Source organism: Polypterus senegalus, chromosome 8 (assembly GCF_016835505.1).
Source record: "Polypterus senegalus isolate Bchr_013 chromosome 8, ASM1683550v1, whole genome shotgun sequence".
In the NCBI taxonomy this organism is placed as follows: Eukaryota; Metazoa; Chordata; class Cladistia; order Polypteriformes; family Polypteridae; genus Polypterus; species Polypterus senegalus.
In genome coordinates, this window is record NC_053161.1 from 157,595,746 (window position 1) to 157,617,706 (window position 21,961).

General features: G+C 41.4%; 1 protein-coding gene across 1 annotated transcript in view; it reads left to right on the plus strand.

Moving 5' to 3' along the window:
* LOC120534641 (zinc finger protein 135-like) overlaps nt 1–11,779 on the plus strand; it is a 46,470-nt gene extending 34,691 nt beyond the window's left edge. The window contains exons 6-7 of the mRNA XM_039762232.1: nt 7,449–7,899; nt 9,512–11,779. Coding sequence (XP_039618166.1) covers nt 7,449–7,899; nt 9,512–11,037 — 1,977 coding nt within the window. The 3' untranslated portion in view covers nt 11,038–11,779. The remainder of the gene's footprint in view (nt 1–7,448; nt 7,900–9,511) is intronic.
* The last annotated feature ends 10,182 nt before the right edge of the window (nt 11,780–21,961 follow it).

Consider the following 21,961-nt stretch of genomic DNA (forward strand, 5'->3'; position numbering starts at 1 on the left):
ACATCCTGAGGGTTTGCGTGATTCCCTCGAGGTTGCTGAATATCATGGCCAGCCTGTACACTGGTACTGTGAGTGCTGTGCAGGGTGGAGGCAGGACCTCTGTGTTTTTCCCAGTTGATTCTGGGGTTCATCAGGGGTGTGTTCTTGCTCCTACTCTGTTCAATGCTTGTATGGACTGGGTGTTGGGCAAGGTTGTGGGGTCTAGTGGGTGTGGGGCATCTGCTGGTGAGGAAACATTCACGGATCTTGACATTGCTGACAATGCCATGATTTTCTCAGAGTCAATGGAGGCTCCGATCGGGGCGCTCGAGAGACTGAGCGAGGAGTCTGAGTGTCTGGGCTTGCGACTGTCCTGATAAAAACCAAGATCCAGGCCTTTAATGACCTCTGTGGCACAGCCATCAGCATTGTGTCCGTTTGTGGAGAGAGTGTCGACCTCATTGAGAGGTTTACTTACCTTGGCAGTGACATTCATGTCTCTGGTGACTCTTCCTATGAAGTCAGTAGACGGACTGGGAGACATGGGGAGTCATGAGGTCACTGGAAAGGGGTGTGTGGCACTCCCGATAGCTATGCAAAAGAATGAAGGTCCAAGTCTTTAGAGTCCCGGTGCTTCCTGTCTTGCTATATGGTTGCGAGACATGGACGTTATCCAGTGACCTGAGGCGAAGACTGGACTCCTTTGGAACTGTCTCTCTCTGGAGAATCCTTGGGTACCGCTGGTTTGACTTTGTGTCGAATGAGTGGTTGCTCATGGAGTCCCGAATAAGGCACATTACCTGCATTGTGAGGGAGCGTCAGTAACAGCACTATGGCAATGTGGCACGCTTACCTGAAGGTGATCCAGCTGCGGCAGATAGAGGGTAATTTCTGGAGGGTGGGACCGGACCACGTGTCTGCCTGAGGGGTTGCCAACCAGGATCCTGAGCTCTTTTGTTGTCTGGTGAGTGCGGCAATGCACTGTACCAGTGCATGCTCCCCAACCTGACCTGGTAAATAAGACAGCCACCCAGGAAGACACCATAATAATGTGGGATTTGAAAAATAAATCTTAGTTTGGTTAATTATCAGGTTCGCCTTTGGTGATATCCGTAGTTAATCCAATAATTTGGTAAGGCTCCTAGTTTCTTTGCCTTAAATTTCTCTGTTGTAGGAGGATGCAGGTCTCTGGCCTTTAGACTTGTATCAAGGTAACTGAGGCACACTCGTTTTAAGAAACAGAATAATATAATTTATTGATAAGCACAAGGATTATAGAAGAATTAATAACTGCATATATACATTGATATATTGAACAGGACTCGGACACACTAGACACGTGTAACGCGGAGAGAGGCTGGCTGTTTACTGGTATTTGGAGGTCTACTTTATCTTGGCAAAGATGAATAGTTTTACGATACCAAGTCTTCATGGATGATGCCTGATGTTGTGTGAAGTGGTTGTTTTGTTGTTGCTGCAGGTCATTCTTTCTCTTTGCTGTGTAACCCTTGTCATTCCCGGGCAGCTGCTATCTCGACTCACCTTCTGCTATCTTTTGCCACTTCGTAGGGCGAAGCCATTACACATTCTGGCCAAAGAGTTGAGATGCTAAAGTTCCCTTCTTGGAGTCATGGCTGCTCCTAAGGAGACTGGGTTCAATGTTTAGCTTGACAGAGTGGATCTCAGTCTCACAAAGAGAAAAATGTGCCGGCTTTGGCTCTCCAAGCAGGAGCGGCTCGTAACTTTTAGTTTGACAGGAGATTTTAGAGGGTCATTTTGGAGAGTTTCCTCCTCCCCAGGAAGTTCAGAGAGTGTCCATTCTCTCCTCTCTTTGCTTCTTCTCACTTACTTTGAGAAATGGGATGCATGTGGTTTTAAAGGAAGGTTGAACCTTCTCCTAAGTGTATTCAAGTTACTTCCAGTTACAAAATCGCTGTCTATATATTTTATTGAATTTACTAAAAGCAAGTAACATTCCATACAAGCAAGTCAAAGCCAAACCAAGTTCAAATTAATCTCCACCCATGAGAAAGAGCAAGGCCAGCAGCCAGAGTACAACTTAAAGAGTAGGAAAAAGGGGGAGAAAATCCTTTCCTCCAATATAAATGTTTATTCTGAAATATTATTGATTAGATCCTACCAGGTTTTTAATAAAGTTCTGCACAGATCCTCTTAAGTGCGAATTTGATTTTTTTCCAATTTCAAATAGTATATAACATCAGACACCCACTGACTTAACAGAGGTGAGTTAGGATTCTTCCAGTTGAGCAAGATAAGCCTACGTGCCAATAGTGAAGTAAAAGCAATCACAGTTTGTTTGTCCTTCTCCACTTTAAGCCCCTTTGTGAGCCCACCAGACCCAACTGTTAGTGGGTTAGGAGGGATTGTGACACCAAGGCTGTCTGAAAGGCATTTCAAGATTTTGGTGCAGGCCCAAAACATGTGGACCAGTGAGGCTGGAGCTCGATTGCAACGTTTGCAGGTTGGATCTTGACTTGGAAACATTTTGGACAAATTTTAAGCGAGACAGCTGTGCTTGATAAAAAAGATTTTAAGTTGAATAATTGTATGCTTTGTGCATATGAAACTCGAGCGAATTCTGTGTATCGTTGCCTCCTGCTCCTTCTCTGAACTGTTGAGTGAGAGATCCTTTTCCCACTGTACTTTGGGATCTTTGAAAAGGAAGGGACTTTAAAATGTTTTTATATATTATAGAAATGCTGCCTGAGTCCTCAAGACTGATCAAAATTTCTTCTGGAATAGAAATATGTGGGAGGTGAGGAAAATTGGGCAGATTTTGTTTTGCAAACTTTCTAATTTGGAGGCAGTGGAAGAAATGTGTTGATGGAAAATTAAATTTGGTGTGTAATTGTTTGTAGGATGCAAAGACCTCATCTATATACAGATCTCTAAAAGATTTTATCCTGTATGTTTTCCAAGCATTAGAAACTTCATACATTTGAGAGGGTGGAAGAAAGTGGTACAAAAATCAGTGTCTTCTAATTGGCGAGTTCTACTGTCCATTTTAGCTGTCATCCCTTGAATTACAACAACAACATTTATTTATATAGCACATTTTCATACAAATAATGCAGCTCAAAGTGCTTTACATGATGAAGAAAAGATAAATAAAATACAAAGTAAGAATTAAAATTAGATAACACTAATTAACATAGAATAAGAGTAAGGTCTGATGGCCAGGGAGGACAGGAAAAAAAAAACGCCAGACGACTGCAGAGAAAAAATAAAATCTGCAGGAGTTCCAGACCATGAGACCGCCCAGCCCCAAACCCTTATAGGACTTTGTTTTAGCCTGAGTCCATTTTGTGCCTTCTGGTTCAAGAGGGGCCCCTGGAGAGATGTGAGGTCACCTCCAATTTACACCTTCAGATGAAGTCCAGGCAGACCCTGATACAAGCTGGCGTTCAGTGACATAGTTTGGAACGCAAGTGGAGGTTTTATGCAGATGATTGCCTGCATCCCTGTTAAATCTTTTTTCTTAGCAAGCCTACCAGAATGGGCAATGCCCATTTTGTCCTACAATTGTAAGGGTATGAACGATTACAATGAAAGGTGGCACCTGAGCAGATGTTACCTCTGTAATCATCAGAGGTTGTAGAATTGGTTGAGATTGACTGACCCATAATACACCAAGTTGCACTGTGTGTAGATGGCATGAATCTGGGATCTGTAATGTAACATATCATAGCATTCTGAAACCTAATTCCCCCAGTCTAATTTAGGGTCACAAGGTGCAGGGAAAGAACCATCTGAATGAAAATGAAACTGATGAATTTAAGTTTCATTCATCCCCACCATGTTTAAATCATAATAATCCAGTTCAAGGTGGCATGGTGCGTCCGCAAAACAAAACCGCCGACTCTGCATTTCAATTTTTTTTCCTGACGATTTCAATAGTTTCTAGGAGCCCAGGCTTTTTACAGTACGGTCTTACAGAGCAAGTTTAAAATAAAAGTCTTATTATACTATATTCTGGTGGTTCTTATACCTTTTGAGATGAGCCACCTCCCTTGAAATTTCTGTGTATATAACAGTTGTCCACTCTCGTTGTTTATAGGACATCTGCTCGCTTCATAGCCCTCTTTCAGTACGTTTTGTTGTTCACTTGACCTTTATCTGGTTTCTTGATATTCCTGCAAAGTTTTCTGACATTTATTAACCCTTTATTCTATTTCTTCAAGATGAATGCTAAGTTACCCTAAAATTATTCTTTAACAGCTGTCAAGGAGAGAGCGAAGTTTATTAGAAAAGAAAAAAAAAAAAACAACACATAGAGAGTAAGCTGAAGTCTTTGAGTTTTAAAAGCATCTGAGCATAGAGGATCACACACACACACACATTTATTTAGGTCCACATGTGTTTCCAGAGGGCATATTCCAAGATGAGGGGATTCAGAGCACAGTGGAAAGGTGAGTGCAGAAATGGGTTTAATACAAAAATGCAAGACTTCATGATGTGGTGGCCTTTTTTTTTTTTTTTTTAAATTTGATTTGACATACTGTCATACTGACATATTGTCTATTTGCCTGACCTTGACTGACTGAGATGTAAGTCCTGGTACCACAGGGATAAGTGTTGAGCCCTCCAATGTATTCCTTGAAATGATTGGAATAAAGATGTTACTAAGAAGATAGTTAAACTTGCAGCTAAACCTAAATCGGGTGGGTTAGTGGATACCCCTCAATCAGTAAAGTCATTTACTTGAGTTGATCTGTGGCAAATAAAGCTTAACTGTAAAGGATGCATCCACATTGTGGAAGTCCAGCCCCGGATACAGACAGGCGGACACCGTTAGTTATACAAAGCACACATTTATTTAACTAGCAAAATAGTAGTGTGTTAAAGAAGTTATGAAAAAGAAAAGGAAACATTTTAAAAATATTGTAACATGATTGTCAATGTAATTGTTTTGTGTTATGAGTTTTGCTGTCATCAAGGATTTGATTATCATTATTTCTTTCAATCAGGTTCGTATTTGGAGGATGTGTTCAAGTTACATTCCGTGTTTGTCTAGTCTATCCCTGACCATCTCATCTTCGTTGTCAACCGTTGTAAAGATAGCAGGTTTCATTCATCGAAGTGATCACCGCCCAAATCGTTACTCGTTGATCTAAGATGTTTAACAGGCATTCCCGGTATTAAGTTGTGGATTTTAGCGGCAGTGTGTCTATGAACTTAATTTAAACTTAAGCTTTACACCTTGCTTTCCTATTGATATGTCTACAAAGGCTTGTTCAGATTCAGAGGGTTGTTCCTTTCTTACTGCATCAATAAACGGCTCGTCTTCCTCTTTATGTGAGACAACACACACTGCATGCATGGGTTTACCTCTTCCAGTCCTGCAAACTTTAGCGAAGTGCTTCAATTTGCCACATTTTTTACACTGTCTTCCTTTAGCTGGACATTGACTTTTTCCACCGTGTGGTTTGTTTTCGCAGTAGGTGAACTTATGAATATACGTGTATGTGTCAAGTCGCTTCATATTCTATTGCTGCTGTCTCAATTGTGTAATGCGTTTTTTGTTCAGCGCTCTTTGGAGCTCTTGCTTTTTGTGTGCGTACTGCGTTCACAGTCATTTCACGTGAGTCACTCGGAGTACATGCATCGAAGGTTCTCAGCTGTGCTTGTGCTATCTCGTTCGATCTTGCGATGTCCACAGCTTTATTTAATGTTAGCTCAGACCCAGCACTTAAAAGTTTCTCTTGCACTTTCGCTGAGTTTGTGCCAAACACTATTCTATCCCTGACCATCTCATCTTCGTTTGCATAAGCACAGTCCTTCACCAGCAATTTTAACTCTGTTACAAAGTGATCAGAAGTCTCGTTTATACCCTGCGTCCTCTCAGTAAACTTGTATCTCGCGAATATCGTATTCATCGTAGGCATGACAAACGCCAGCAGCAGTGTGTCTATGAACTTAATTTAAACTTAAGGTTTACACCGTGCTTTGTTTCCGCAGTAGCTGCACTTTTGAATATGTTTTTATGCGTCACTTGCTTCATATTCTTTTGCTGCCTTCTCAATTGTGTAATGCGTTTTTTGTTCAGCGCTCTTTGGAGCTTTTGCTTGTCCTCTGCGTACTGCGTTCACAGTCAGTTTACGTGAGCCGCTTGGAGTACATGCATCGAAGGTTTTCAGCTGTGCTTGTGCCATCTCGTGCAATCTTACAATTTCCATGGCTTTATTTAATGTTAGCTAACACCCGGAACTTTCTCACGCACTTTCGCTGAGTTTGTGCCAAACACTAGTCTATCCCTGACCATCTCATCTACTTTTGCATAAGCACAGTCCTTCACCCGCGAATATTTAGCGGCAGCGTGTCTATTGGATAGCTGCTGACGGAAGGCCTTATATGGGCAGGCACTCAATTACATGGGAGGCGTGACGATGAGGGACGCAACTCTGCCTCACACGGCGACCGAGCTGCAGGCTTTGGCTGTATATATGTACATAAGTAGGTTCCAGTTATGATTGTTACGCATAGAATTTCGAAATGAAACCTGCATAACTTTTGTAAGTAAGCTGTAAGGAATTAGCCTGCCAAATTTCAGTCTTCTACCTACACGAGAAGTTGGAGAATTAGGAGTGAGTGAGTGAGTGAGTCAGTCAGTCAGTCAGTCAGTCAGTCAGTCAGTCAGTCAGTCAGTCAGTCAGTCAGTCAGGGCTTTGCCTTTTATTAGTATAAAGTCCACAGCACACACCCACTTCTTTAAGTCCTCACCGCTTCCACTCCTCTCCGCCAAGCTCTGTCTTCCTCCTCCCGACTGGAGGGACGCGGTCCCTTTTATATCCACCCAGACATGCTCCAGGTGCTTTCTGATGGACTTCCTGTGGCACTTCCTGGTGTGGCGGAAGTGCCGCATGAGCACCCGGAAGCACTCCGGGTGTCCTCAGTATTCCAAAGTGCTATCGTCCAAGGTCCCACCATTGTATGGACGCCCCCTGGCATGGCGGCTGCCCACTCGTGGTCCTGGGGAGGCACAGTCCCTCTCTCTGTCTGTCCAGGTGTCGCGACTGGGCACAGTCTCCAGCCGACCACCACAACATATCAACAATTCTAAACCTCATTTACTGTGCAGTAATGGATCTGGAGCTTTACAGTTCACCATATAGCAAAGCCTTGAAAGTGCCAGTGGATTCGTTGCTGCCTCCAGTATAATGGAAAAAGCATATTGTGGGCTCTATAGTGACAAAGCTGTATGGAATACAACTTAGTTTAAACTAAAGAGAATACACAGAGGGTTGTGCTCAGTTCTGGGCTCCTTATTGTACGGAACACATAAAGCACTTGAGAAAGTCATGGCTAGTGGTGCTTTCCAGATTAAAAATCAAAGGGTAATGAGGTATGAGAAAAGACCGAAGCAATGCATTCATTGCTGGTTGATGCAGTTTCTAAATATATTCAACTCTGTTCTTTCTACAGCAGAAGACAAAGTAAACTTCTGTTAGCTGATGTACAACATGGAGGAAATAAGTCCAATTGCTGTCAAGCCTCATTTTTTTAGATATATATATGAAGAGGCAGAAGAGAGGAGTAATGTGGATGAAAGGGCGAATCACACACTCCCTTTCACAAATACCCTGGAGAGAAGAAGCGTGGACATTAAGAAGGAGGACAATGAATGGCAACATGTGCACCTTGTTCAAAAGAGTCCTAGCATTAAGGAGGAGAACTGTGAATCTGAGATAGCATATGACATGCAGAAAACGGAAATTAAAAGCAACGTGAAAGAAGAAGACCTTAAATGGGAGTATGTGCATCCAGAAATGACTGCTTTAGGCTGTCCTCCAGGCAGTCACCCCTCCCTACAGCATCATTCTGTCCACATGAAGGCTGGGTTTTTGGAGCCAGACATGAAGAGGACCGAGAAAGTGTTAGGTTCAAGTCCTTCAGAAGAAGGTAAGTGTCGAATGGAAAGTCCGTGTTAGGCTTGGGGCTTATGGGATACACAAGAAATTTGCTGAACATGGAAATTCAGACTTTTGTTTTTCCAGAAAAATAAGTAAATCCGATCTACTGGGAGAACAAGGTCTCAACAGTGGATCATTTCCCTTGTCTTAGTTCTGCTTTGGTTGATTGCAGGCGATTTCCAAAACAATTAGTTCTCTAAGGTTCTACTTCTTTAGTAGCTGAGCTGATGTAAGGATCGTGTTTCATAAGCAAAAGACACACCAGGACCACCAATTTAGTACACAAAAAATAGTTGTCTTTATGCAAGGACCCTATATATAAAATTAATGTAAGGGTAAACAATTCCACATAGCCCCCACCAATGGGTCCACCAAAAATTGAATTTAACAATTTATAGGATTTTTGGCAGTCGTCTGTTTGCTGCAGCATGCTTCTGCTGATGAAGGTCTTAGCTGATCCAGAGTCCTTGAAAGCTATCCTCTACAATTGATTATTTTTTGCAACAGGCACCTAGAATGAATTCCTAAACCCAGAACTGCAAGACCAGTCAGTACCACACACCCTTACCTGAGTAGATCTAATTTTTCTACTTAATATCTGTGGGTATCAGCAAGAGTGAAAGAGAAGGTCTACAGGAGGGTTGTGAGCTCAGTTTTGTTATGTGGTTTGGATATAACAGTGGAATGGTGAGTATGCAGGGAGTAGAGCTGGTGAAGGTGGAGGAGTTTAAATACCTGGGATCAACAGTACAGAGTAATGGGGATTGTGGAAGAGAGGAGAAAAAGAGTGCAGGCAGAGTGGAATGGGTGGAGAAGAGTGTCAGGAGTGATTTGTGACAGACAGATATCGGCAAGAGTGTAACGGAACGTCTACAGGACGGTAGTAAGACCAGCTATGTTATATGGGTTGGAGACGATGGCACTGACCAGAAAGCAGGAGACAGAGCTGGAGGTGGCAGAGTTAAAGATGCTAAGATTTGCATTGGGTGTGATGAGGATGGATAGGATTAGAAATGAGGACATTAGAGGGTCAGCTCAAATTGGTAGACAGAGTCAGAGAGGTGAGATTGTGTTGGTTTGGACATGTGCAGAGGAGAGATGCTGAGTATATTGGGAGAAGGATAATAAGGATAGAGCTGCCAGGCAAGAGGGAAAGAGGAAGGCCTAAGAGAAGGTTTATGGATGTGGTGAAAGAGGACATGCAGGTGACGGGTGTAACAGAACAAGATGGAGAGGACAGGAAGAGATGAAAGAAGATGATCTGCTGTGGCAACCCCTAACAGGAGCAGCTGAAAGAAGAAGAATATCTGTGGGCAAATATTTAAATAGTGTTGTGCTTTACTGTGTTTCTTCTTCTTATCGTTATAGTTTTATGTGCCTTTGTTTTTCCAAATTAATTTTTTTACATATAAAAATTCATTTTGACATTTTAACTGCAGTTAAAAAGCTTCCATCAATAAAATGGAAAAACATAAGATGGCTCATTGTTGTGAATTAGATTTATTTCCACAGGGCAAAGCTATTGTACACTAATACTTTTGTCAGTTCTATCTGTAAACATTCTATATTTACATGAAATTGTTTATTTTGTATTTCTGCAGATTTTCAAGAAAGTGGCACCTACTTCCCTTCATGTTCTGAGTCCGCTCTTCACCGTACACCACAGCAAAGTGAAAATGTGAAAAAGCTGACAGCTGGATCAGAGATTTTGACCCTGACATCATTCTCGTACAGCTCTGTATCTGTTTTGAAGTTAAAATTGACAGATGCACCCAGCACTCAAGAGGTATCTTATGTCTGCCAAGATCAGAATACAACCTCTAAACAAATATCTGAGAACGATCATAAATGGATTAATGCACGGAAAAACTTATACTGCTGTATGGAATGTGGGAAACAGTTCTCCAAGAAGTACAGGCTTCGGATACACACCCGAATTCACACTGGAGAGAGGCCATATTGCTGTTCTGAATGTGGGAAATGTTTTTCCACCAGTAGCCATCTTCAAACTCACAGAAGAATTCACACTGGAGAAAAACCATATGCCTGTTCTGAATGTGGAAAGCGATTCTCCAAGAATTACAAGCTTCAAATCCACACAAGAATTCATACTGGAGAGAAGCCATATTTCTGTTCTGAATGCAGGAAATGCTTTTCCACCAGTAGCACTCTTCAAATCCACAAAAGAATACACACTGGAGAGAAACCATATTGCTGTTTTGAATGTGGCAAACGATTCTTAGAAAAAAGCAAGCTGCAGAGTCATGCAATAATTCATACTGGGGAGAAGCCATATTGCTGTTCCATGTGTGGCAAACAATTTCGCAGGAGTGGTGATCTAAAGACACACATGAGAATTCATATTGGAGAGAAGCTGTTTTGCTGTTCTGAATGTGGTAAACGATTCTTCACAGCTACTGAGCTTAAAATTCACACAGCAGTACATACCGGAGAGAAGCCGTATTGCTGTTCTGAATGTGGTAAACGATTCTCCAGGAGTAGCCGTCTTCAGAGACATACAAGAATTCACACTGGAGAGAAACCATTTTGTTGTTCAGATTGTGGGAAGCAATTCTCTAGCAGTAGTAGTCTTCAGAATCACACTAGCATTAACCATGAAGCGAAAACATTTTGCTGTTCTGATTGTGGAAAACATTTCTCCACTACCTGCCACCTTCGGACCCATTCAAGAATTCACACCGGAGAGAAGACATTTTGGTGTTCTGAATGTAGCAAACAATTCTTCTCCAGCAGTGCACTTCAGAAACATTTACGAGTTCACACTGGAGAGAAGCCATTTTGCTGTTCTGATTGTGGAAAACAATTCTACACAAGTAGTCATCTTCAAACCCACATAAGAATTCATACTGGAGAAAAGCCATATTGCTGCTCTCAATGTAGCAAACGATTCACTACCAGTAGTTATCTTCAGACTCACATAAGAGTTCACACTGGAGAGAAGCCATTTGCTTGTTCTGAGTGTGAGAAACGATTTACCACCAGTAGCAGTCTTAAGAAACATAATAGAATTCACACTGGTGAGAAGCCATATTGCTGTTTTGAATGTGGAAAACAATTCTCACAAGTAAGCAATCTTCAGAAACACAGAAAAATTCACACTATGTGATTCACATCAGATCTTATACTTCATATTATGAAATGGATCCAAAAAAGTAGTTAATCTCTGATTAAATAAAGAGTTTCCAACCCCCTTGCCTCTTCACTGGAGTAGGTGATGGTGGTAGCTGAAGTGTAAAATCTTCAGATGGTGGAATTGCTGCGGGCTGCATCATAATGAAACAGATGAGACCACATCATTGTGCCTTGGACGGGAAAGTAAGAGGACTGGATACCATCCACTGCTCAACCGAGGATAAAGTGGAGCTCATGCACCGAAGTGTTTTTGTAGCGAGTCCAGGATTTCCAACTAAAGCATATGCAAGGGACATATGCGCAAAAACACTCAAATATGAAAGGACACACATGGAAAATGATCACCGGCCAGAAGTGGAATGCCCTTGAAAGCAACCGATTCTCAACAAAGGAGAAGTTTCAAGGGAGGTGGAGGTACAGTGCATTGAAAGTGTCAATAGAAACCAACCAAAAATCAGTAGTGAAGATCACCTCAGTGGTCCGAGAAGGGGAACCACCAAAAATTAGTAGAAAAGCAACCAAAAGAATAAAGCAGAGGGTCTCAAGTCCAGTTGTAGGGTACCACTGTGGCTGCAGGTCTTTATTCGCATCAATACATAACGTAGGCCTCAGCTAAAATGTAGGAAAATGAAATCCCAGTTTTGTACGAGGGACATTCAAACAGTTTCACCACTTTGATATTTTCATTGGAAATGGTGAAGGCGGGAGGAGTAGTCATTGGGCATTAAAAAGTCAGTATGACGCTGGGAAAATTGCATCGCAAACGAAGGTGACTATGTAGAAAAGTGATGTCATTTGTGTATGAAATTCTTAATAAATAGAGTTTAAATAAATAAAGGTGCAGAAACTTTCTGAACATCCCTCATATGTGAGCCCTTGAGGACTTGAACTACTCCGTGGCAAACAGCAGGTATAAAGGCTTGATGTCTTAGATACAGGTGAGGTTTAAGGTTTTTACTTGGGTGTTGTTAATCCAGTTTAATGTATTCTTATTAAATACACTTCTGCTTGATGGGCCAGCATGCTGTACAGTGACTACAAATGGACAATAAAATGCAACCAGCGTTAAAGCAGTGAAGTCCCTCACGAGTCTCTCTCTGGACCTTTTACTCTTTCTAATTGACATTAATGACGTTGATTCCAGTATAGTTTCTGAACTTATGAAATGCGTAAATGACACTAAAATTGAAGGAATAACGGATACTGAAGAGGCAGCGGAAGTAATTTAAATTGACTTGGACAGTCTGGGCTGACACTGGGAAATTGAAGCTTAATGTAGAAAAGTGTGACATGCAGCACAAAGTCAAAAGGAGTGTTAGCTTACAGGAGCCATGATGAGGTCTTACAGGAAGCAACTGGTGAAGATGATTCAGGGGCCCTTAAGCTCAGCCTTCTGTGAAAAGATAATGGGAAAAGCACGGGGGAAAATATAAGAATTTCAGCGAATACCAAGTGGAGGCAAAGGAAAAACATACTATTTGTTCAAATAAACCGTGGTATAATCAACAAAATGAAGTTGATCGAGTGGCATAGCGTGTTGGAGAAACTTGAAAGCTCACATTCACAAAATCGCACGGTACCGGAAATAAAAAAGAAGTCACATATCAAAGTCGCCGTGGAAACAAGAGTTGTAAGCCCACTGTCTGAGTGTCATATGAAAGTTTATTAGGGTACAGAGAAAAAAGGCACACGGTGGGGAAAAAACACGAAATGTCAACTTCAATCTCGAATTTTCCACTTTAATCACGTAGTTTATTTTGTCATTTAGTAGAACATTATAAACTTCATCTTAAAATCGTTTAACCAGTTTCTCAAATCACATCACAATTAAAGTAGCACGTTAAATGCTTTGTTTTGTATTTGATCTTCTACTCGTATGTGATCTATGTGTGTGAATCACTACTTGCTTCTTAAACCGGCTCTCTTCCTCCAACTGGACACAGAGTCCATTACATTAGTGATATTACAGCTCTCTGAATAACTAAAATACTGAGATGTATACGTGATGTCATTTTCATGATGACAGGAGTTAAAGCACGTTATTAAACATGGGTTTCACTTCGATGAAATAATTTATTGCAGCAGTAAAATCGGGGCGGCTCTAGGCTTGTGGTGGCACTGGGCAGAGGAAGAATCGGTGGCTCCTTCGCCCGCCAATGTCAGTAAAGTAGCTTATGCATTGTGGATGGCTGCATAGCCGCCTCGTGCTCATGACAAGCATTTATCTTTTGTCGAAATTTGTCGCTGCGTTTTTAGCTGTGTTGTTATTTTCTCTTTCTGTTTTATATTCAATATATATTGGCGTGGCCGCCCCAAGAGTCCTTGCTTTTCTTTCCCCAAGTAACCGATCACCACACACTCAGCTCTGTAATAGACGTTAAGCCATCTGTAAGATTAGCGCCGATTCTTCAAAACGTTTAAAGAACATTGAAATATCTTTGTAGTACGTGTTTAATTATTCTATCCTTCACGACACTCCCAGTGAAGAATATAGATTATTTAAATGAAGTTAAAGTTTTATCTGTATAATTTAATAAACATATTTTGCTGCATTTCATTTTACAAATGATATCCTCATCATATGTAAATACGCGCTTTATAAAGTGACTCAGGTTGTGTAATATTATAACTGTAGTGCAAGTTTATAGTGAGGTGATTGTACTTATAAGTACAAACCGTTCTACAAGGTGCAATTGATTGAGTGCATTTAAAGTTCTTGGGATTAAACTGTTTCTGAACCGCGAGGTCCGTACAGGAAAGGCTTTAAAACGTTTTGCTGTGGCTGAGACAGCGTGTCCTTAAAGCTGTATACCGATAATTCTCTTTCCGATCAGCTGCTGCTGTGATTCACACTCAGATACAGTGATATAAATACTCTGAGTGGTGCAGTGAGAGAAATATGGAAAAAGATGATCCGCTGTGGCAACTCCTAACGGGAGGAGCTGAAAGAAGAAGAAGAAGTGAGAGTAACAACGCTAAAGCAGTTATGGTATTTGGAATACTATGGCTGTTCCCTGGACCATTATATTGTTACGAGTTAATTACAATCAGATGCATTACACTAATAAACAATATGCGGTTAGTTTCTGTGTATTTATAAAGCAGCGTCATGAAAATAATGAGTAATCACACAAGAACAGTAGCATTGCTTTGACGCTGGGTGCCGCCAGTTTGCAAAACCAAGCGGAGAACTTGAGTACGACAAGGTATGAGGTACCGTGGAAAAGTGCGTGGCTTTACGCCAAGTGTAGGTTTTATACATCGCGATTTGAACGTGGAAAAGTTCTTACGCAACATTTCTGTGCGTACGCACCGTTTATACATGAGGCCCCTGGACCCCACTGCCCTCTCTGCAGAGCATCTACAACTGCAGAGTCCGCAGGGAGAGCTGCCTCGATCCTCAGGGACCCCACCACCACCAAGAAGGTATAGAAGTATGAAATGCAGGACTTCCAGGCTAAAGAACTCTTTATTTCCCAAAGCCATTGGACTCCTAAATTACTGACTGGAGTTTATAACCGTGGTTCACCTCATTCTATCTACCTCACACAACTGTATTTGACTTGTCCATCACGGGTGGCACGGTGGCGCTGCCTCGCAGTTAGGAGACCCGGGTTCACTTCCCAGGTCCTCCCTGTGTGGAGTTTGCATGTTCTCCCCGTGTCTGCGTGAGTTTCCTCCCACAGTCCAAAGACATGCAGGTTAGGTGAACTGGCGATTCTAAATTATCCATAGTGTGTGCTGTGGGTGTGTTTGTGTGTGTCCTGCGGTGGGTTGGCACCCTGCCCAGGATTGGTTCCTGCCTTGTGCCCTGTGTTGGCTGGGATTGGCTCCAGCAGACCCCCGTGACCCCGTGTTCGGATTCAATGGGTTGGAAAATGGATGGATGGATGGACTTCTGCATCACATACCAATCTGCACAATTACATTTTATACTTCTATTCTGTTTTTATACTTTATGCTGCCTCTGTTACTTATTATTTATGTTTATCTTTATACGTTGGTTTTGTCATTTGGTGTGGACAGCAAAGAAAGAATTTCATTGTACAGGGAACTTGAACTTGTTAAAAAGCCACCTGGCACTTGAGATCAGGGACCTCCTGGAGGAAGCTTTTCATTTTTTCTCATTTCCTGAAGGTCATTTGCTTAGTGGACTTATTGATTCTTTGTTATAAAGCTCACTTTTCTGTTCATTATTATTTCTCTGGTTTGTTGGCACTCCGTGTCACTGCGTACCAGGGGGTGGGGGGGAAGCCCTTTGTGAATATTCATGACCTAATTATCATATTCATTTGGCCATGTTTCTTTTTTTTATTGTTATTAATTTTATTATTCAATCCATACAAAGCAATCAAGTTTTTACAAAAAGAAAAATTGAGTTAAGAACAAATCGATCCCCAGCCCTGAGAGAGAGAGCAAGCCAAATGACGTTAAATTTAAGGCTTGTAAACATACCTAAATTAATAAATTCTCTGTGCTTTATGCACTTATTTTAAAATATTACTGATTAAATCCTGCCATGTTTAGAAAAAAGTCTGCACAGATCCTCTAACTGAGTATTTGATTTTTTCCAATTTCAAATTATATAACACATCGGTTTCCCATTGACTTAAAAGAGGAGAGTTTGGGTTCTTCCAGTTTATAAGAGTAAGTCTGCATGCCAACAGTGTAGTGAATACAATCACAATTTGTTTGTCTTTCTCCACTTTAAGACCCTCTGGAAGAACCCCAAACACAGCTGTTAATGGGTTAGGAGGGATTGTGAGTCCAAGGCTGTCTGAAAGGTAATTAAAAATGTTTGTCCAGAATAATGTTAATTTGGTGCAGGCCCAGAACATGTGACCTAGTGAGGCTGGGGCTTGGTTGCAACGTTCGCAGGTTGGATCATGCCCTGGAAACAGTTTGGAGAGTTTTAGTCGAGACAGATGTGCTCGATATATAATTTTGAGTTGTATAATTGTATGCTTTGCGCATATGGAGCTCGAGTGAAGTCTCTGCATTGCTACTTTCCACTCCTTTTCTGATATATTAATTGAGAGATCTTTTTCCCAGTGTCCTCTTGGACCTTTGAAAGGAAGGGATTGTAAAATGATTTTATATATTGTAGAGATGGAGTCTAATTCCTTGAGATTGAGCAATATTTTTTCCAGCATGGATGAGTGTGCAAGATGAGGAAAATCTGGAAGGTTCTTTTTAACAAAGTTCCTAATTTGAAGATAGTGAAAATAATTTGTAGCTGGAATGTAATTGTTCATAGGATGCAAAGACGTTGTCTATATAAAGATCTCTAAGCAAGTTAATTCTTAATTTTTTCCAGATATTAAAAACTGCATATGTTTGTGAAGGTTGAAAGACGTGGTTCTCTTGCAGAGGTGTGACAGATAGAAGCTTCTTCGTCTTAAAATGCTTTCTACGTTGGTTCCAGATTCTAAGTGAGTGGAGCACAATTGGGTTATTTGTATATTGCCGATAACGTGTGTTTATTGGAGCACAGAGCAAGGAATACAAAGAAGTTATATAGTGCCTTTCACATTTATCTATCTATCTATCTATCTATTATATAGTGCCTTTCATATCTATCTATCTATCTATTATAAAGCTCCTTTCATAATCTATCTATTATATAGTGCCTTTCACATCTATCTATCTATCTTTCTGTTATATAGTGCCTTTCACATCTATCTATCTATCTATCTATCTATCTATCTATCTATCTATCTGTCTATCACTTCAGTCACCCAAGCTGTTCAGAGTATTAAAAATAAGAACCAATCAGTATTTAATAAAATAGAATAACAGTAAATGCAATATATGATATAAAAAGCCCTAATAATATCACACCCTTCCTTTAAAGCCAAGAAGCTGAGGAGTAGCCACCGTGTGTGTGTGTGTCAGAGGAGAAGCGCCATCCTGGGTGGATTTTAGAGTTGTCCCTTTCTGTCTAAAGCCCCATCATGGTGAGTGTCCACTCCATGGTGTGGTGTCTAATTGCAGTTTTGGAAACTTGGTAACCCCCAAATCAAACAAATCCACTGGTCACCCATGGAGAGAGTATTCCATCTCAAACCATCCTTCTCAGCGTGCATGGAGGTGAAGCAGGCTTGTGTCTTGTTCCAAACAGACCCACCTGGTTGGTAGACCACCAGAACTCTGCTCCTTTGAGAAGCCAAACTGCACTCATCTCATGATGTTTACTGGCCTCTGCATGTCAGTCATGGTACGTGTCATTCCAGATTATTTTTTCTCACCCATTTTGAAGGTGAACCTTGTTCTTTGTTAAAGGTTGAGCAGAACCTCCTGGGACTTGTACTCCACACATCAAGGCGCTATATAACCTAACATTCTGTTAGCCTTCTTAATGGCTTCTGAACACTGTTGAGAAGTTGATAGCTTGGAGTCCACTATGACTCCTAAATCCTTCTCATAAGGTGTACTCTCAGATTTTCCGACCGCCCATTGTGTATTCAAACCTAATATTTTTAATTCCTGTGTGTAATACTTTACATTTACTGACATTAAATTTCATCTGCCACAAATCTTCCCAAGCCTGTATGCTGTCCAAGTCCTTCTGTAATGATATAATGGATTCCAAATTATCTGCTAATCCACCTATCTTGGTATTTTGTTTTTTAGATTTCCCATTTCCGCAAGTCCTCTTGTCTTTTCTTGTTCTTCTTTTATTTATATAAATAAACTCCTCCTCAAACCCAGTTTTCCTTTCTCTTGAGAGGCATTATAATCTCTTTTGGGACATTTACAGTTATTTGAACCATTTTGGCCAGTTGACAGGAAGGAGACGAAAGAAAAATTACACTCAGCAGCATTCCTGTGAAAAATGAACCCCTGGGAGATCACCCGTCAGTTTGTAATGGACACCATCCCAGAGCTGGCGCAGCTTCTTTCCTGTAGCCATTCATACTTGGGCGTCACACCCCTTCAAGTCGCTGGTGGTACTACGCCTTAATGTTGAACTTCAACGTTCTGGAGGTCTGTATGAACACTGACAGCCATTTGTCACTGTAATCCTAGCCCAGGGCTCCTGTGTTTTCTGCCATGCTGTATCATTAGAGGCAAGGACCACAATTCCTGTATGCGTGGCAAGCTGGCAATCAACCAGGATTTTGTATTTTTGTAAACGATTTTGAGCTCCTTTCATATGTGAAAATGCGCCAGAATTGCTGGGCGGCTACGGACATTAAGGGTGAAGGAAAGTTTGCCTTCAGTTTCGGCTGTTCATTTCATATCTTGGTTTCTCCCCATCATAGGACACAGCAGTATTGAGGCCCGAGCACCGTGCCTTCCTTGATATTTGTATTCCCTTTCCTTTTGTCATTTAATTTCTCTACTCTTTTTCTACATTATAGACCCTCATAGTGGTATGGGATACCAATATCTGTCATATTGGTAGTTTTTATTTTGGCAGCTCCCTACAAATTTTGTTGCATGTTTGTATATACAGTGCATCCGGAAAGTATTCACAGCGCATCACTTTTTCCACATTTTGTTACGTTACAGCCTTATTCCAAAATGGATTAAATTCATTTTTTTCCTCACAATTCTACACACAACACCCCATAATGACAACGTGAAAAAAGTTTACTTGAGGTTTTTGCAAATTTATTAAAAATAAAAAATTGAGAAATCACATGTACATAAGTATTCACAGCCTTTGCCATGAAGCTCCAAATTGAGCTCAGGTGCATCCTGTTTCCCCTGATCACACTTGAGATGTTTCTGCAGCTTCATTGGAGTCCACCTGTGGTCAATTCAGTTGATTAGACTTGATTTGGAAAGGCACACACCTGTCTATATAAGGTCCCACAGTTGACAGTTCATGTCAGAGCACAAACCAAGTATGAAGTCAAAGGAATTGTCTCAAGGCACAAATCTGGGGAAGGTTACAGAAAAATTTCTGCTGCTTTGAAGGTCCCAATGAGCACAGTGGCCTCCATCATCCGTAAGTGGAAGAAGTTCGAAACCACCAGGACTCTTCCTAGAGCTGGCCGGCCATCTAAACTGAGCGATCGGGGGAGAAGGGCCTTAGTCAGGGAGGTGACCAAGAACCCGATGGTCATTCTGTCAGAGCTCCAGAGGTCCTCTGTGGAGAGAGGAGAACCTTCCAGAAGGACAACCATCTCTGCAGCAATCCACCAATCAGGCCTGTATGCTAGAGTGGCCAGACGGAAGCCACTCCTTAGTAAAAGGCACATGGCAGCCCACCTGGAGTTTCCAAAAAGGCACCTAAAGGACTCTCAGACCATGAGAAACAAAATTCTCTGGTCTGATGAGACAAAGTTTGAACTCTTTGGTGTGAATACCAGGCATCACGTTTGGAGGAAACCAGGCACCGCTCATCACCAGGCCAATACCATCCCTACAGTGAAGCATGGTGGTGGCAGCATCATGCTATGGGGATGTTTTTCAGCGGCAGGAACTGGGAGACTAGTCAGGATAAAGGGAAAGATGACTGCAGCAATGTACAGAGACATCCTGGATGAAAACCTGCTCCAGAGCGCTCTTGACCTCAGACTGGGGTGACGGTTCATCTTTCAGCAGGACAACGACCCTAAGCACACAGCCAAGATATCAAAGGAGTGGCTTCAGGACAACTCTGTGAATGTCCTTGAGTGGCTCAGCCAGAGCCCAGACTTGAATCTGATTGAACATCTCTGGAGAGATCTTAAAATGGCCGTGCAGCGACGCTTCCCATCCAATCTGATGGAGATTGAGAGGTGCTGCAAAGAGGAATAGGCGAAACTGGCCAAGGATAGGTGTGCCAAGCTTGTGGCATCATATTCAAAAAGACTTGAGGCTGTAATTGCTGCCAAATGTGAATCGACAAAGTATTGAGCAAAGGCTGTGAATACTTCTGTACATGTGATTTCTCAGTTTGTTCATTTTTAATAAATTTGCAAAAACCTCAAGTAAACTTTTTTCATGTTATCATTATGGGGTGCTGTGTGTTGAATTCTGAGGAAAAAAATGAATTAAATCAATTTTGGAATAAGGCTGTAGCATAACAAAATGTGGAAAAAGTGATGCGCTGTGAATATTTTCCAGATGCACTGTATATATATATATATATATATATTGTGGTAGGTAGGGGGCGCTCTAGCTCCTTTGAACCCCTGTCCATGACTCCAGACACCAGGTAAAAGTCCAACAGTTGACTTTATTTAATCTCCACAAGCATTCAGATTCCAGGGGCAATGCTGTAGTTCTATGATTCACGTCTGGCTGACCACCAGACAGTTTTCCAGGAAAGCCCCACGCCCAGTCTGGTAATTTTTGTGTCTCACCTCATAGGAACAGATTCTGATGATCCTGAATACACAGCTGTACTTGGGCCTTCCATACCTTGCAGACATCAATGCCAAATAAAATCAATCAGTCAGTCATCTACTAACCCGCTTAGTCCTGAAGAAGGTCGTATGGTGATGGAGCCAATCCCAGCTAGCATAGGGTGCCAGTCCATCACAGGGCAAACACACACACCCAAACACACATTACGATCAATCTAGAATCGCCAGTTCATCTAACCTGCATGTCTTTGGACTGTGGGAGAGAACTGGAGCACTCAAAGAAAACCCACGCAGAAACAGGGAGAACATGCAAAGTCCATTCAGGAAGGACCCAGCACTCGAACCCTGGTCTCCTTACTCTGAGGCAGTAGCACTACCACAACTTTGCCCCACCTTCCTAATAGAATCTGCAATGAAAATGACATAAGGAAAGCATGTGGTTGACATGGTGAAACTGCTTGGTTTACAAGAACAGCAAATTTATTTATTTTTATTATAACCCAATTGAGTTTCAAATGATTTAAAAGGAGACACTATATGGGGGCAGTTCGTGGGTCACTATTAAATAATAGGATGTTATCAATACAGAAAGAAATTTTGAGCTTATTACCGCATATAGTAATTAAGAGTAATCACACAGTGCTAAAGCTAGCGGTTCAAAAGTGAAATCTGAAAGTAAAGGTGACAGAGTGTTCTCATTTATCAGGGCAGTAAGGTTCTGATTACATTAAAAGGGAAATCAATAATAAAAATGAAATTACTAGAAGAGAAAAAAACAAATTAAATAATGTCACCAATTAGGCCAAAACAAAAAACAATAGCACAATCTTAGTGACATAGACACTCTATAATGAGGAGTTTAACCAACGTAATCTTAAAAATCTCATAAAAAGGTGAACCTTGTAATTTGGCCAATTTCTAAAAACTTATCCTGTACCGCTGGGGTGCTGAAAATCTTTCATACCAAATTTGGTGCAAGAAGGTTGCACTTCTACAGTTATCCAATCTTGACTGAGAATGCTGCAGTGTATGTCAGGAACATCCACAGAGTTCCAATAAAGGGAGTCAAAAACTTTTAAGTACCAACAGAGGGCCACTTAAGGAAATTGTGTCGCCACAGGGGATCGTATACATGTCTGGACAGTGCTTTCTTCTTATAAAAAGAAGTCCAATCCTGCCATTAATTCATTCACAATACTACATTCATCAAACAAATCCCCAAGGTACATATAGGCATGTAATCATTCAAAAGGAGTTGCCGCTAATGTTCTCAGGTTTAAAGTAGAAAAGTCCTCCATACTACATGATCTGGTAAAAAGCTTGTTCTAAATGAGATGAATACAGTTAAAGTTAAGATCATTTATTTGTGTTCAATATTATACGGTCATATTCACAGGCCACACTCCAGAACACCTACCAAAAGTGGCCATGTGTGCATGGGAAACAGAAGCAAGGGAGACCATGACAAACCTGTGGGCACGCCTTTCATGAAGACCTCTGTGCAGTGAAGTTGGCGATCACATGGTGTCCAATGAGCCATCTGGCCCAGGAGGAACGAAGTCTAATTAATTATATGGTCATAAGGTCACTATTGCC